The sequence below is a fragment of the Prionailurus bengalensis genome, chromosome F2 (assembly GCF_016509475.1).
Source record: "Prionailurus bengalensis isolate Pbe53 chromosome F2, Fcat_Pben_1.1_paternal_pri, whole genome shotgun sequence".
Lineage (NCBI taxonomy): Eukaryota > Metazoa > Chordata > Mammalia > Carnivora > Felidae > Prionailurus > Prionailurus bengalensis.
Window position 1 is genome coordinate 57,142,775 of NC_057353.1, and position 18,353 is coordinate 57,161,127.

The 18,353-nt window shown below is 32.7% G+C and overlaps 1 protein-coding gene across 1 annotated transcript in view; it reads right to left on the minus strand.

Moving 5' to 3' along the window:
* CSMD3 (CUB and Sushi multiple domains 3) overlaps window positions 1-18,353 on the minus strand; it is a 1,274,540-nt gene that overhangs the window by 53,225 nt on the left and 1,202,962 nt on the right. The window contains exons 55-59 of the mRNA XM_043601622.1: window positions 15,683-15,856; window positions 14,702-14,887; window positions 12,589-12,762; window positions 9,572-9,754; window positions 4,511-4,687 (exon numbers count right to left, since the gene is read on the minus strand). Of these exons, the coding sequence (XP_043457557.1) occupies window positions 4,511-4,687; window positions 9,572-9,754; window positions 12,589-12,762; window positions 14,702-14,887; window positions 15,683-15,856 (894 nt within the window). The remainder of the gene's footprint in view (window positions 1-4,510; window positions 4,688-9,571; window positions 9,755-12,588; window positions 12,763-14,701; window positions 14,888-15,682; window positions 15,857-18,353) is intronic.

Genomic DNA, 18,353 nt, shown 5'->3' on the forward strand with positions numbered 1-18,353 from the left:
TTGTGTATGTGATTCAACAGTAGCCTGATTCATTTCCTTTGACTCAAGTCATCAAAATATTTCATCTCTTGCAAGATTTGCAGACTTATTATTTATATATATTTGTACTGTATGTTTGGACATTCATCTTGAAACACACAACAAAATTATTGACAAGGCATATAGAGGAAATTGTGATTTTAAGCAGAAAGTATCATTGAAAAAAACAAATCTGGGGCACCTGGGTGGTGCAGTCGGTTAAGCGTCCGACTTCAGCCAGGTCACGATCTCGCGGTCCGTGAGTTCGAGCCCCGCGTCAGGCTCTGGGCTGATGGCTCAGAGCCTGGAGCCTGTTTCTGATTCTGTCTCTCTCTCTCTCTCTGCCCCTCCCCCTCTGTCTCTCTCTGTCCCAAAAATAAATAAACGTTGAAAAAAAAAAAAGAAAAAAACAAATCTTACAAGTAGTCAACTCATTAACAAATAATATGCTCCTGTAGAACTCAAAATGGTAAGTGCAGAGGAATTGAAAAAAAATGGAGAATAGGCCATAAATTAATGAAACAATTCCATATGCATTCTAAGTAATGTATTATATTTATACTATGCAAATATGTTTGACTATTCTAGTGAAGATAGAAAATAAAGTGAAAAAAAAGGAGGAAAAATACAAAAGGAGAGAATGAAGTGAACCTGAGAAAATTGCTTCTTGAGTCAAATAGATTTGATTTTAAATCTTAGATCCTGCATATGCTAGTTGTGTTACCATGAGGAATACAGCTGTGTTTTCTCTGTAAGATACCATATCTTCAAATGTGAAATAGAAAGGATAATAGTATATATTTCATAGATTTGTTATTAGAAATAAAGGAGAGGATTTGTATAAAAGCACTTAGCACAAATCCTAACCACTGGCAAACACTCAATAACAGATATTATTCTTTATGAGTAAAAATAATAACCATTTGGGGAAAGAAAGGAAAGTTTTGTTTTGTTTAGGTGGGTTTGCCTAGAAATGCTGCCAGTGCTTTGGTTTGGAAATTTAATTCAGGCACTTTAAATTTTCCTCATATGTAACTTAATTCATTTCAAATTTACATTTAAGTATTGTGTATACATGCTAAAAAATGATGTCTACAAAAGGCAATTATAAAAACAATTATATTAAATCAAAATTTATTAAAATATTTATTTGAATTTAATCTTTCTGATATGTTATGTATGTATGTACATACATACATATCTATACACATACATACATATGTATACACATATGTGTGTGTGTATATTTATATATAAAATAATTGAATTTAATGGAAAATTCCATCCATGTGTGTGGCAGAAATAAGTGTTTAGCAGTGAACTCTGACAATAGACAATAAGTCAGTTAAATGATTTGGTGCCTCAGTTTCCTGATCTACATATGTAAGTCTATGATGCAATCTCTTCCAGATACAAAATTACGTGGTTCTATCAATCATATATATTTTTTTTAATTTTTTTTTTCAACGTTTATTTATTTTTGGGACAGAGAGAGACAGAGCATGAATGGGGGAGGGGCAGAGAGAGAGGGAGACACAGAATCGGAAACAGGCTCCAGGCTCTGAGCCATCAGCCCAGAGCCTGACGCGGGCTCGAACTCACAGACCGCGAGATCGTGACCTGGCTGAAGTCGGACGCTTAACCGACTGCGCCACCCAGGCGCCCATCAATCATATATTTAAATTAACTTCCACTGTAAATTAATGAGATGAAATCCGAGACAGCTGCTTTAATTCAGTTTTATTACCACATATATTATCAGTATGTTAGATTCTTTATAGAAGCTTAGCCTATTTTAATTTCCACTGAAACCTCTCTCTGTGCTCCTTTTTTAGGGATATTTTTCTTTTTGCTTTTGGTTTGGATTGCTACTGGGATGTTGGCACTTTTTTGCCTATAAAGTAAGTCAACTGTTACAAATTCTGTTTTTAATTTAACAGCAATTCATCATTTAAAAGCTAGTGCTTGAAATACCTTATTTAACACATTTCTCCTTGAAGAACTGACATAAGGCAAGAAACTTTCTTCATATTTTTGATATACTATTTGTAACCAATCTGTCTTGAATTAGGTGATTTTTAATTTTATTTAAAAATTTAAAGAAAAATGAAAATGATCCAATTAGGTGTAATTTTCGGTCTCAAAAATTGGGATATGTTTATTTATCCTTACTAAAATTGGAAAACAACTTAAATAAGAGACTTAGGTATTTATCTATGATGAAATTAAATTGTTATTCATTGTGCGGAAAACAAAAGATGTGTTACTCAACAGATTTCCTTTACTGTGAATATACTCATTATTTCATCTTTTTGATAACTGTATATTAAACACATACTATCTTCCAGAAACTATGTGCCATGTTATCTGAAAAATTACAAGTCCTTTCTGCAAACATTTTAAAATGGAATGAAATGGTAAGTTGTGTATACTAATAGTTAAAATGAAAATTAGATATTTCAGTTAGTGAACAACTAAGTACTTAATCACTCATATATTAGGTTCTGTGCTCCACTCTAGAAAGTCACTGAGATAAACAGACCTGGTTACTACTGCCCTATAAAGTTAACTGTTCAGCTTTAAAAGTAATTTCCATTAGAAAAAAAAAAGTTATACACCATGAAGAGATCACTTCTAGCTAAAAGGGATATGAGGAAGTGTCTTGAGAAGGCTTTGGCAAATGTGTCATTTGAACTGATATTTAAATTTTTTTTCTTAACGTTTTTATTTATTTTTGAGACAGAGAGAGACAGAGCATGAATGGGGGAGAGTCAGAGAGAGAGGGAGACACAGACTCTGAAACAGACTCCAGCCTCTGAGCTGCCAGCACAGATCCCAACACGGGGCTCGAACTCACAGACCGCGAGATCATGACCTGAGCCAAAGTCGGACGCTTAACCGACTGAGCCACCAGGCACCCCCATTTGAGCTGATATTTAAAAGACACCAGGGTACAGTTCTAAAGACTCAAATGGGGTAATATAGTATGGAAATAGTAAATCATATTTGTTAATTGTTATATTTTTCAGTATCACAAAAAATGCGACTTTTTCAAGGTAAACAGAAGGATTTCTTTCCTTCAAAGTGGAGAAATCAGGGGGAACATATTTTTATTCTCCATTTAAAACAACCAGAAGAAAACACACACACACACACACACACACACACACACGCACACGCACACACACACACACACACACACGAAACAAAAACCAGGTTTCATCAGGCAGGAAAGCACAGAAGCACCGTGATCCTTGAAAGACAGAAAACAAAGGAGATGAGTCCTATGATTGCCTTTAGAGTAGAACTGCCTTTAGAGAAGAACTTCCAGGCTTTGGCACAGAGGGGAGGACCCCAGGCAGACTCCCTGTGTTGAAGAGATGGATCTAAGAGCTCAGAGAGAGCAAAATGGATAGAGTTTGTGAGACAGAGTACCAGAAAGGACATGCACAGAAAGAAAGAGAGATGTAGGAAGAGAACTCCCTGAGTATTCAGCAAAATACTGATGAGTCTGTGAGGACCTGCCCAAGGGCAGGTAAAGAATTATCCAAAAGATTAGATGTAACAATGCCTGGGGCTGACATAGGGCCAGGGATATTACTTTTTACTGACTCGAATGAACAACTGGAAAACGTTTTGCTATTATAGATGTGGCTAATGTGTTCTATTCGGTGGTCATTTCAATAGTCTCCTAGCCATAGTCTCCCTTCACCTTTGAAGAGACACTATACACACAAGGCACCTCAACAGCCCTGTCACTGCACACACAATCTTTGTAGGCAAGATAGTAACTACAAGCAACTGTCTCCTATCACAGGAGGTCATGACATGGCTTTGATGGCATCCTCCTCTGGGATGATTCATCTGAGCCAGTCATTCAGGAAATGCAAATACTCACAAAAGAGCTACACTTTTAAAGGGAAGGGAATGGGTCATTGGCCCACACACAGTATAAAGCCTGTCTCCTCAGTTAGATTTCTGCGAATTATTAGGTCAGTCCAGGGCTGCTCCACCACTGACACTGTCGAGAGCAACTACTGACCTTCGCAACCCTACGTTTGACAAAAGCCCAATAGCTTTTTGAGTCCCAGAAACAACATGTTCTTCATTTAGAAATTTTAAAACCAAGTCAGTTATTGATGTGCATTAGACGGACAAAATAAAATTGCTTCCTTTGTATATTTAATCTCAATTACAGCTGATAATTCATCACTATCCTTAAAGAACGTTTAAATTATAATTAACAGCACTGATGTTCTGTGATTCCTCTTTCCTCTGCCAGTGCAGTACCTTGGTAAGCCAACTGATACTTAAAGTCACTGGTGCACATTCTAACTATAACACTACTACCCCCTTTTACTCTGGAAGACAAATACCAATATTCACAACCTGGCATGGTTTGATTAAATATAAAACACACACATACACATTTATATGCTCAAATATGTTTCACATAACTAGTGATAGTTTAAACTAATGACAAGAAACTTACTTGTACAGTTAGGCAAGCTTCCAGACCATGTTCCATTGGCTGTGCACTGTCTAACTGAAGGTCCAGAAAGGATATACCCCTCCATACAAGAATAAATAACTGAACTGGAAAACGTTGTGCCATCAATCCGAAAGACTTTTCCATTGGCTGTTGTTCCTGGGTTGCCACACTGTATGGCTATAAAACAAAACGCGTAGGAGTAGATATAAAAGTGTTTTTAGAATTCCTCTCACAAAAAGGTAATGACTAAATGATTCTTTCAAATTATCCAAAGGAGCTACAAAAGCTTCTAAAAGAAGCATTGGATTATCTTTTATAAATAGTTGAAATTCAAGATGAATTTATATTGACTCTATTAGTTTAACTACTGGGATGCAAATCACGGCTACTTTTTGAAGACTTTTTTCAGTGCCTTTGGTAGAAACATTACACAGTAAAGTAATTACTTGAGACTACTGCCTTTGGGTACTACAAAATCTTTCAAAGAAGGATTAGAAGAGTCGGTCTAAAAAACAACTCATGTAAAACTGGAATAGATGTAACAACAAGATGTGACAGATTTATTTTAATTGTACTAAGAGGATAGATATAAAATGAACAATTTAAGTATTATAAACATCCATGTATATTTTTATTTATGTAAGTATATAACTGATTTGCATTAAAACTTTATTATCTCTATTTCTGGGCTAAGGTGTACAAAACAATAAATTGAATAAAAACAAAGTAAATTCTATGAATGTGTGGCATTAAGTTTGCAACATATCCTAAATAAGAATCACAAACACAAATACCTTATATGATTAGATAGTCTGTATTATTTTTAACTATTGGTCATTAATGCCATAAGTGAATTTTTAAAATCTCTTAAAAGCAAGCCTATGTTAGACATAATACTAAATTTTGCTGTAATATAAAGGGGTATGTTAGTACTTTGTAGTTTAAGGTTATCTTTATGAATATGAAATGTAATTATAGTTTTAGAAGTACCATCTAAATCACTTGTTGCATCTCAAATATTTAATTTTGCCATTCCTTTGTAATAGTACTGTATGTTTGTGTGTACGTGTATGTAGATAGGAAACTTACACATTTCATACGTAATACAACAAAGTCATACTCCAAATAATATATGATACAGTAAATATTTTTATGTGCTGTCAAGAGTAATTATCCTCTTCTATATCCATTAGTACCTGCCTAAAATAATAATCTGGTCATATCTATCTGTTATGTGTCATGCCCCATAGCCTTGACACAACACAAGAAAGATTTGAAAAACATTATCCTTGTTTTAAGATGTCATGTAGCTTGCATGTTGTAATAAGGACCCAGGTTCAGTCTATCTCTTGCACAATAAAAATCAAGAACTTCTCTAGTCAGGGTGGTTTCCAGGTGCAGACAAATCACACTATTACTCCTGTTCTCTGGTCTCTAATTCCTCCCCCTCAATACATACATTTCTCTTACTCAGAATGTTATCTGAATTACACAAGTAAAATTAACTTAAAATGAAAGGAGGTAAGTGCAAATCTATCATGCGTGAAAGCTGAAAGCTTTTTGGACACAGCAAGAGCAGCGATAACAACTTTGCCTCTGTAATACTGACATTTGGGAAAAGTGGGAGTTGATTGTTATCTGTGAACATAGCTCCATTTATGTTTACTACTAGCTGACAAAGCCATTTCTCCTAGAGTCATTTCTCAGCTGTCAATTGACCTAATCTAATACAAATGATGGTTAACATTCATTGAGCACTTACTATGTGACGGCCACAACTTTTTCAATATTAATTAATATCACAAAAATTCTGAGTTGATATTAACATCATTGCCATTCCCTTGTAGGAAAATGAGGCACACAAGGATTAAGTAACTCGCCCAAGGTCTAACAACTAGTTAATGGCAGATTTTCAACTAGCACAAATTCATAAGCATGATTCTGATAGTGTATAATGAGAGTATTGGATTTTATTTAGACTAGTAAATGAAAGGCTTAAACATGATATATTTTTGCCAGTTGGTTATTTTTGTGTGTCAGATACATTATATGAATCATATTTTATGTTCACCCTTTTTTGTTACTAGAGATAATTTTTAAAATTACTGTACCTTTTTTGTCACTTTTTATCAAGGTGATAGCTATTTATAAAAAGTCAAAAAATAAATGAAAGTATAAAGAAGAAATTAAAGGTAATGTATAAATCTACCAAGAGATAGCACTTGGTAAAATATTTATATATACTTATATTAATATGCATATGCAAATATATATAAATGGATATATATTCATCATGATGTTTATTTCAGGCACTGTGCTAAGCACAGAGTACACAGGAGTAAAATAATACCCTTTTAAATGATAGAAATATGTTATTTTGTAATCTTATTTTTCTTACTCAACATTATAATTAGGGCATCCTTCTTTCATAAAGTTTAGTAACTGGATAGTTTTCTATTATATGTATATTCATGACTTAACTAACCAATCTCCTATTGACCAACATGAAATTAATTTAGTTTTTTTTCTTTATCATATAATACAGTTTAACATACTCTAGTTTATGTATACAACTGTGTACATAGGTCCCGTTTTTTAAGTTTTTATTTAAATTCCAATTAATTAACATACAACATAATATGAGCTTCTGGTGTACAATTTGTTGCTTCAACACTTTCATACAACACTCGGTGCTCATCACAAGAACTCTGCTTAATCTGTCACCTCATCCACTGCCCCTCTGGTAACCATGAGTTTGTTTTCCATTGTTAAGAGTCTGTTTCTTGATTTTCTGCTCTCTCTTTTTCCCCTATGATCCTGTGTTTTGTTTCTTAAATTCCACATGAGTGAAATCATATGGTATTTTTAAGATAAATTTCTGGAAGTGGAATTTCTCAATGATTTTTATTTTTGAAAAATGTTTTTACTTTTTTGAAGTATATATAGAGTTAACCCAAGATGTTATAACAATGCACTTGTATCAATGGTGTAAAAAAATTTTGCTTGTTTTCACATGTTCTCTGCAACATCACACACCATCATTTTTAAAATCCTTGTCAGTTTATCAAAATGCTATGTTCTTTAAATTTGTATTTTCTATTTATTAAATTATTTTAAAACATTTGATATTTTTATTTTCATGTGTTTTATTCATCACATCCATACATCCTATGAAAGCTTTTATATTTTACTGTTACTAAAGTAATATAATGTTACAAAACATTTGGAATAAAGAGAATAAAATCCTCCAAATTTCACCACTCTGTCCTATTATCATTTTTGTGTACTGCCTTTTATTCTTTGTTTTAAATAAATATCATTTCCCATGAATTTTACTAGAGTGCCTAATTCTGAATCTTAATTTTTAACAGTTTTACATAAAATTTACATGAGAAATTTACATTTTCTCATGGCCTTTATTCTAATATTTTATTGATGATATACTGTTACACCATGTAAACATAGAATTGCTTATGTAATATTTTTCCTACTGCTGTCTAATTATTTTCAATTGTTGCTGGTCATAACCAATTAGAAATATAAAATTGCATCATCACAATTGTGTGTTTTCTTTAATATTTTTATTTTCTTAGGAAAAAATCCTCAAAAATGAAGTTAATAAATCAAAGCTATATATATTCTATGAATAAGTATGTATTTTGTCAAATTATCCTATCCTAAAATATTATGACAAAAAAACCTCTAGAAATGTTTTCAAGTTCTAGTTTTGTTGTACTTACACTAGAATTTCATTTTTAAACAGGTGAAAAATGATGCTTTGATGATCAGTTCTAATTTTCTGACAAGTAGTTATGTAGAATTTTTTTCTATAGGTTACAATATTGATTTTTGGCTCCTCTGTGTTTTCTGTTCATTCCTTCTGTCTACTCATCTACTAGAAAGCTTTCGTAAATGATTTGTATGAACTCCATCCATGAGAAAAATGTTAATTCTGTTATATTTGCTCTAACTCCTCGTTCTTTTTTATCCATAATGTACATACTAACAAAGCAAAGTCAGCACCACACATTTCATCTAAAAACTATTTTGTAGTTCAGCCGAACAAAAGGCTCACCCATGTACAATATATTTATAGAGATTTTTCCTTTGGAAAATAAGTTTGAGGAGTCATTAAAGATCTTAGTCTTACTTATTGTCTTTTGCTCAGCAATATTGTTTCTCAATTTGTTTCCCTTATAGTAGCAACTGAGCTGCAAGTCTCTTAATTAAGATTAAATTTGGTAATGTTAAAAAAAGATAACTATCCTTCTTTCCTAGAATGCGGACACTAATTTTAAACATCGTCAAAGGATTTTGAAATATAATCAATCAGGAAACTGTCAAGAAGGTTCTATTGGGACTTATTTTCTATTTATAAAGCCTGTTACATTTGGTAAAACATCAAGTACATTTCATAAATACCTTTGTAAGTTTAGCTTTTGCACTAAAGTCATCTCAAAAAGAACAGTTTAAATTATATGGATAATTTTTCAGCGACACTTCATTTTCTAGCCAATCTGTAAAGAGTTAATTATGTTAACTCTGAGTCAGTCAGAATGATTAACAATTTTACTTAAACACCAAAATTTTTAAGGATTCAAGCTATCAACAACTGTACTCTATACATAAAAATTTCATTTATAATTAGGCATCTTCCTATATTTTTCCATTTCTACAAACCTGAAAACTAAAACAGATCTTGAACTAATGTTAAGAACAATCTGTTTTTTCCCTGATAGTGTCTATTACGTAAAGGTCTGTGGTGAAGAGGTAAATATAAATGCTTTTAAGAAATATTTTTAATTTTTCCCATCGCGATGTTTGTTGTATTTAAATAATGTTTGTGTATACATAGCCCATGAGAGATTTTTGTATAATTATTATCTATCATGGTTCTCCTATAGGATGAGGTCAGTTAAATGTAATACTAGTGCCTTTATTCCAGCGTTGCGACAGGACGAATGGCTAGGAGTGATTGCACCTGTAGTATAGTGACCAACTGAATTTAGATGCACATTAAATTTCAATCCTTTCAGTGTATTTAGTTTCTGCTTAGATTACCTTTGCATTCTGGTTGCCTTCCAGTCCAACTGCCATTGGCTAAACACGTTCTTTCTTCTGAGCCATGAAGGATATAACCAATATCACAAGCAAAACGTACAGAGCTTTTGGTTCTGAAATCACTTTCCTGTCTAGAACCATGACCAGGAGTACCCGGATCCCCACAGGTACCAGTAGCATCGCCTGAAATTCAATACAGTTCAGATTAATTCATCTCATTAAACATTGACTATGTTCATGATTTAGTCCAAATGCTTGTAGGCTTTTGTGTTTGTGCATGCTGTGTTTTTAAAAAAATTTTATTCATTTATTTTTAAGTAGGCTAGATGCCCAGACTGGAGCTCAACTCAGGTCATGAACTCATGATCTTGAGATCAAGACCTGAGCCACAGTCAAGAGTTGGGTGCTTAACTCACTGAGCCATCCAAGCCCGCTTAATATGATAAACTGACTAGACAAAATCATAATTCACATTTCCCATCTGAGTCCAGTCATAGAAAAGGCCTAAAGGAAAAAGAAAATTATGCAGAGCATAATGTTATTTGCCATATCTGTATATTTGGGCCTAGTAAACAGGCTAAGGACATTTTATCAGTATCTCAAAACCTAGACAATGACCAAATTAATGGAAAATTTATAATTGATAATACTATGAGCTCAAATGACAAAGAATTTATAAAACTAAAATTAAAAACTGTATTTGATAATTTGCATGTTTCCTTCTCTGAATTTCCTAATAGCTGAAAATATTTTTGTGTGTGAAATTAGAACTGTAATGTGCTGGAAAACGTAAATGTTACAATACAGTATCCTGTAGACTAAAATCTCACCCCCTAATTTTCTCTACCAATGGCCACTGATCAAAGATACATGAATTATATTCTTTCCAATATGAAAATATAAAAATAAATTGTAAACAAAGATTAGAATTCTGACTTAAGCTCCTTTTAAAAAATGTTTATTTCTTTATTTTGAGAGAGAGAGAGGCAATGAGTAGTAAAGGAACAGAGAGAGAGGGAGAGAGAGAATCCTAAACAGGCTCTGTGCTGTGAGCACAGAGCCCAACGTGGGGCTCTATTCTATAAACCATGAGATCATGAACTGAGCCAAAATGAAGAGTCAGATGCTTGATCAACTGAGTCACCCAGGGGCCCCTGACTTAAGTTCCTAACAAGGATTTTGTTCATGGCTAGGTGTTCATCTTTTGATTTTAACATTAAGATTTATTCAGTCCCTTTATCATTTCTTAAATAATTCTAATCAGAGTTGCCACTATATTATTATACATTAAGAGAGAGAAAGAAGGAGAGAGAGAAACTTGAAGGCACATACATTGAAAATGCTGTGTGTAGATGGCTTTTTTGACGTGCCCTGTGTATTTGGAATCCTTCTTTACACCACCTCATTTTTATGTGATGTAATATTAACAACCACACAAAATGTTAAGATCACTATTCCACTTTAAATATCTATGTGCATTCTTGTTTGCAATTCAGAAGCAGTTTTCTAATACATTGGGATATATGCATATAGGTTTATGTTTTTATGCATAATCGGTTATCTGAGTTAATTGAGTTACTGTAAGATAAGAGTTCTAATTCTCATTAAAGTCACATTATGGTCACATTAAAAATAAGAGTTTTTTTAAAAATCTATAGACTAAATTTGAAGTCCTAGGTAGTTACTTCACAGGGATTAACCACTAATTGTAAGAAGACTCTGAAATAAGTAACCATTTCACAACTTTTTTGTAAACATTTTTTTATGTTTAATTATTTTTGACAGAGAGACAGGGCATGAGGTGGGGGAGGGGCAGAGACAGAGGGAGACACAGAATCTGAAGCAGGCTCCAGGCTCTGAGCTGTCAGCACAGAGACCAGCGGGGGCTCAAACCCTTGAATAGCAAGATCATGACCTAAGCCGAAGTCAGATATTGAACTGACTGAGCTGCACAGGCACCCCCATTTCACAACTTTTACTTCTAAAGGGAAAACAACTCGATGTTGCATCATCATTATGGTCTCCACAGAGAAAATAATATAAAGATAATGAGCAAAATATAAATAAAACAACAGGCAGAAAAATAAGCACCAACATTTAACTGATGAGTAAAAACAAATATATAATAAGTAGTATCAAAAAGGGAGACATCACAGATCTAAAACTTAATTGACATTATTTTTCTTTGTTTATTTAATTTTGAGAAGGAGAGCGCAAGTAGGGGAGGGGCAGAGAGAGAGAGAGGGAAACAGAGGATCTGAAGCAGGTCTCAAACTCACTAACCCCAAGATTGTGACCTGAGCCGAAGTTGGATGCTCAACCGACTGAGCCACTCAGGTGCCCTAAGTGACATTTTTCTCAAGAAAAGCAGTAGCTTAAACAGTTCAAAAGAAGATTTATCAAATACTGTTCAATAAATTATTAATTTTTAATAGCTTCGAAATTCATTTATTATAAGATAACTCTATTTGGGTTACAGAAACTCAAATTATATATTATCTATTAATATCTTACAGAAAACTTGGCTAGGTTTAATTTAAAACATTTAGGGCTTTATTTTAAAAGTATGCTATTAAGTAATCGATTGTGTAGAAAGTTTAATAGAATTGAACTCTAACAGAAAAATCATAAATAACATTGTTTTCTGGGGAAAATTACATTGGCATCGGCTAAAATGGAATACTCAAACTTGAGTCATTCACCATTTTAATGAACAAAAGCATTGTACTCAAAGTAGCATCCTAAAACCACTTAATTATTTACATTAGTTACAACACAGTTCAAACATGTATCAGTAATTTATCATCTACAAGATGAGTATTAATTTGTGCTTTGAATCTAAATTGTCTTAAGAAGTATTCCAATAAATGTATAAATTATCTTACAGTTTGTCTCATGAGATTTAAAAAACTGTATTATTTTTATCTCTTTAGAGATGTTTTGTGTATATATTTCTAAGAATAACAATACTAATAATACAACTTTCAGCACACACTGTCCAATTTTCCAAGTGGTACCTGAACAATGAGGTTGTGCTCCGCTCCAATGGCCGTTTAACTGGCAAGTCCTTGATGACTGGCCTAGAAGGGTACGCTTTCCTGTGCAGGAATAGTGAACAGTGGACCCGAAGGTAAACTTCTCACCAGACAGGACTGCATTAGGAGGAACGCCAGGGTGTCCACAGTCAATCACTACAATACATAATTATTGAATATAAAATTTTTTTATATCTCCTATCGAACAACCTGCACCACTTTTTATAAATCAGAAGTAAATTATCTGTTCAAATATACATAACCTCCCGAAGTCAAACATCCATGTGAAAGCTAGCTTTTAAAAAATAAAATGTAAGTTGCAGTTATATGAGTAATCTTGTTAACCTGCTCACCAGTGTTTTGCAGGAACACTCTAAGTATGCATAAATGAGTGAGTTTAACTCTGGTATGTGTGTGGTGGTGAGTGTGTGTTTATATGCATACGTGCATGGGTTTGAAGTATATATGTGCCTGGATAAGGATATGCAAGTTAGAGAGAGAAGTAATGTGAAATAGCTAAATAAAGACCTGCAATGCTATATGGGATTCAAAATGAGCCCATACAGAAATTAAAATGGAAGGATTTTGAAGGTAAAGGAGAGGGAACTCATTTGAAGATGGATCTGTGACACACAATCTAATATATAGTCTAGAATAATTCTAATCCTGGCTGGTAATGTATAAATCATGCTGTATGAAGAAAATACTGTGTCTTGTTAACTGAAACACTACTAAGCATAGTGGAATCAGATATCAGTGCATTGTAGAATTTTCTTTATAACCTAGAGGTAGCTTGGGAACTGTGTATCCCCTTTTAGTTGTAACATGGAAAAATATTCAATGCAATGTAACTCCAGAATCTTAAATAGCACATAAGGGGATATAAACTTAATAAAAACCCTTGAGTACTTTGCATTTACCAAAGATACTACAGGAAATTAAAAGGGCAAAAAACGTGCATGAGAGCTAAGAAAATCTGAAAAAGTTCATGTTTATATGTCTTATGAAAGATTTTTAACTTTAATGCTATAGTCACACAAAGTAAAGTAAGTGAAATAGTCAAACTATTAGACTAAACTGTATAAGCAAGTGGAATACATTTTAAGCAAAAGATCAACAATTGACTTATTTGCATGGAAGCTGAAATTTAATGGGCACTGCATAAAGTTTTGTTGCCTCATTAGCGCATGAATGATTTCACAAAATTTTCAAGAAATCCCACCCTATAAAGTATCTTTAACTAAAACATTATCATAAAATAATTTTATAATTTAGAAATTTAGTATAACCAAAAATCACTTGCACAATGAGTTTTGATTCACTGCTTCTTCAATCTATAAAGTTCTTGTCTTTCTTTTCATGACTCATCAACTCTTTGAGACATAGCTATAGCTGAGACTTAATAACTAACTAAATATTTTAAATTCATGTTCATTTCTCTATATTCTCACATAATTATTTCTGTTAAATTATTTCCTCACTATGCATGCGAATTTCGTGCATATCTGCTATAATTTATATTATTTATATTCTACAGCTCCAACACAACATATAACACAGTGTACTCCAATAGATGTTCACTGACTTGAAAAACGATGTGTATTAACGTTTACTGCATTTATATGTGTATGTGTCTGTAATATGATAAATGTTTAAATCAATAAGTTTTAAGTAACACATTTGTCTAAATTCTCAAGTACTCTAAGGCCCTGGTAGATGTTTACATTGAGACTAATATAGCCTTAAATGAAATTTAAAATATTAGCACAAAGGAAAATCAAAATATAATTGCCTTTTATGGGATAGTAATATCATAGGCTATAAAAGATGTTGTTTTTCATAATCTATCTGCTTTATCAAAGCTCAAAACCAAAGAATCCCGTGCATATTAATAAAAAATGGCATTTGGCATTCAAGTGGCAGACTACAGGGAAGTATAGTTTCACAATATAAAATTAAATAAAAAATTAAATTACAAGAAATAATTAAAAACAAAATCCTTCTGACATATAGCTCTAGATACTTTATAAGACAATAGACATCCATTTTGCTTCCATGGCATTTTCTCAAGGAATAATTCACATTATCTACTTACTGATACATTCTGGTAAAGGTTTGTCCCACTGTCCATTTGGTTGACATATTAAAACTGAAGATCCAAATAAGAAATATCCAGGATTGCAATCATAGAATACCACAGTGCCATAGGTGAAATTTCCATGTTCTATTTTACTTTCTCTTTTGGAATTGGCTGGAATTCCAGGATCAGAGCAGTTCACCACTAAACAGATGACAAATTTTGAAAGTTGTGTTTAGAATAATATACATAGACCTACATAGATTTCCATCAGAGATGGAGTATCAAAGGTAAATTCAATCAAATCAAAGATTCTAGGAATAAAATTAATGAATGGGCTATCTAATGAAGTGAAATCATATGGTTGAAAAGATAGGAAAAGGAAAAGGTTTTTGAAAAAACTTTGAATAATGGTACCTCCGTAAGTATTCTTCTGAGTATAGATTTAAAGAATGATACCTTAAGCTATAGTTAAACCACAAAAAATGTAGAAAAATTATATCTTGATTGTATTTTATCAGACAATATGAAGTATATCATACTTCTTTGGAAATGGAAAAACACCAAAAAAATTCTCTTTAATCTATTTCTATAGAGAAAACAATAAATAACCCGTCAGTGTAGGCAAATGGTAATACAGGACTCAAACAGTCTCTCCAAAAATATGAAAAAAAAAATCCAAAGGTAAGTTACCTTATTTATAAAGAAAACAAGTACAAATGACCTTAATGACTTTTTAGAGGCAGCCATTAAATGGGCACAAGATAATAAAGCTAAGCAGTTAAAATAAAACCTGCTAATTTTACCTTTTAAAACCATAAGGTAAAAATTAAGGAGAAAAGGAAAGCATAGCTAAATGAAAGAACATCAATATTAAATCTGTTCGGTTTACTAGCTGAAAACTTTCTACTAATCTGCCCAAGCTATTTCGATGTTGTCACATATGTTGACACAACATATTACTACCATGCTCTAAGCTGAATATCATTAGACTTTTACCTTTGCACACTGGTGGGGGATGGCTCCACTGTCTGTTGGCCTGGCACTGTGCCTTTGTGGGCCCTTGCATTACATACCCAATATTGCAAGAGAATGTCACCACATCATTAAAGTTGAATCCATTGCCACTTGTTCTTCCATAAATTGGGCTACCAGGGTGACCACAGCTAACAGCTAATGGCAATGGGTGAGGGAGAGGAGAAGAACAAAGCAGAGTATTTGGTTATCAGTTATCACATGACAATTGCAGTTAGTCATTCCAAACAACATAGAAAGAAGATCACTTTTATGTGAAAATATATTTAAAGTGCTTTTACCTTTACAAATGAGCATTTTAGAATGTCTAATATAGTCTAATGTCTATAATGTCTAAAATAGTCTATAATGTCTAATGTCTAAATGTCTAATGTCTAATGTCTATAATGTCTAATGTCTAAAATAGTCTATAATGTCTAAAATGTCTATAATGTCTAAAATAGTCTAATATGATAGAAATATTATATTAGTAAATAGATATATATTTATAATTGTGATCATTTTATGCAGGTGATGCAGAGATGCTTAAAGAATCATGGTACCTTTTCACTATCTCTATCTCTCCCTCTCTCTCTCCCTTCCTCCCTCCCTCTCTCTCTTTTTAGGGACAAATACTGAAATTCAAACAAATCTGGGAATGATTGAAGTTTATGTCTCTAGTTAGTAGCAGAAGAATGAAACCAAACCTATCTTCCTCTTCTAGTTAAGTTTGAGAACTAAAGGTATATAAAAACAGGATTTTTTGTATTTAATTTTGAAATATTTTAATATCATTTATATGATTCATTTTTATGGATGATTCTTGTGCGTCAAGAATTAACGTGACTATATAATGTAAACAATAAAAATAATGCACGATGCTGTATTAGAATTATCCTTACTATTTTGAGATACCAAGATTAACATTCTCTAAAACAATCAATCTTAATGGTTTATTTTCTTCACAATTGATGTTTCATAATTTAGCGCAATTTTGTTGGGAAATGATGTATCAATTAGGTAAAATATTTAAAAGTTTTTTAGGGTTAGAGTTCTGTTCTGATTTTATGTAGTGCTTGGACTTTTCCTGACCACTCTTTTTCTGTGAACTGTTTTATTGCATCATCTCCCTCTATTAATCAGAGCAAATCCAGTAATAGTGCTTCATAATTGGGCACAGTGAAAAACCATAGTCACTTTTAGGACTTTTGAAATGACCCAAGAGCAATTATTTTTCAGCTGTGTTGTTAATGTCAATCTACTCATTTGGAAATTTAACTGCATCTTACTCTTGTTAAAATTATCAATAAAGAAACCAGTTTTACCCCAAAGGCCAATTTTCTTTTATAGTCTCAATTATTCAACAAGAAAAACAGTGGTATTAGTTGGCTAGACCTGAATATAAATGAAAGGGGAAAAAATCTAGGACAGACCTAGGCATAATATGCTCTCTTTAAATCATCAGTTGGTGCATGTGTGTGTGCGTGTGCACATTCTCTCTCACACACACACGTATGCCCCTTAGGAAAGTAGTATTAATTGTTAACTCTGTGCTCTATTATTCTATTAAATTTCAGCCCCTGGAAGTATTTTCCACGAAAGTAGAACTTCAATGAATATGTGTTGTTTGTGTAAAAATTTGACAATGAAATTTATAAATTTGGAAGTAATTAGTCACAGAATAAGTGAAATATTTCTAATGAATCCATGCTAAAAGTCCTATGTGTTATGTATCTGAAGCCTTCAAAATCTTTATAGTATGATCATATGATGTCACAATAACAACATATTTAGTGTTTATTCTCATTTTCTAACACCAATTGTAATAAAGGTCAGTTATTGGGGACGGAAATGATTAGAAAAAAGACACAAATAAGAAATACACTGATAATTGCCTTTCAGGTCCAAAATAGGATAGATTGTGATGTGAAACATTGTGTAATTCTGGGTATTCAGTGGAGTAAGATAAATAAAAGAATTATCAGTATTCAATTTTTATGATTACTTTTGTACTATAACAGTCATAATAAATGCCCACTGGGCAAATCTATGCCATAAACAGAAAGCACAAAGCACAGCAGCTGTATTTAAAAATTATTGATAAAAAGGTTTTATTTTACAATCCACTATATTCTTCATGTGTAAGTTCATATCTAAGTTAACTTAAGGATCAGAGAGATATTTGTTGAACCAGTAGAGATATTGAAACAATTCCCAAATTACATAGTGTTACACAATTTTGTATGAATTTAAATTTTTTTAACATTTATTCATTTTTGAGAGACAGAGACATAGTGTAAGTGGGGGAGGGGCAGAGAGAGAGGGAAAGACAGAATCTGAAGCAGGCTCCAGGCTCTGAGCTGTCAGCATAGAGCCTGATGTGGGGCTTGAACCCACTGGCCATGAGATCATGACCTGAACTAAAGTCGGATGCTCAACCAACTGAGCCACCCAGGTGCCCCTGTGAATTTTAAAATAGTGAAAAGAATGCTTTAAAACAAACTTAAATAAATTTTAAATATTTCACATAAGCTTTTATGAAAAAATATTATAATTATATTAAATGTGCATATCTAATATTGATGCATTTAAGAATAAGATGGATTTTGAAGCTAAAAGGAATGATAATTATAACTACTTTTAACCATTCACTTCA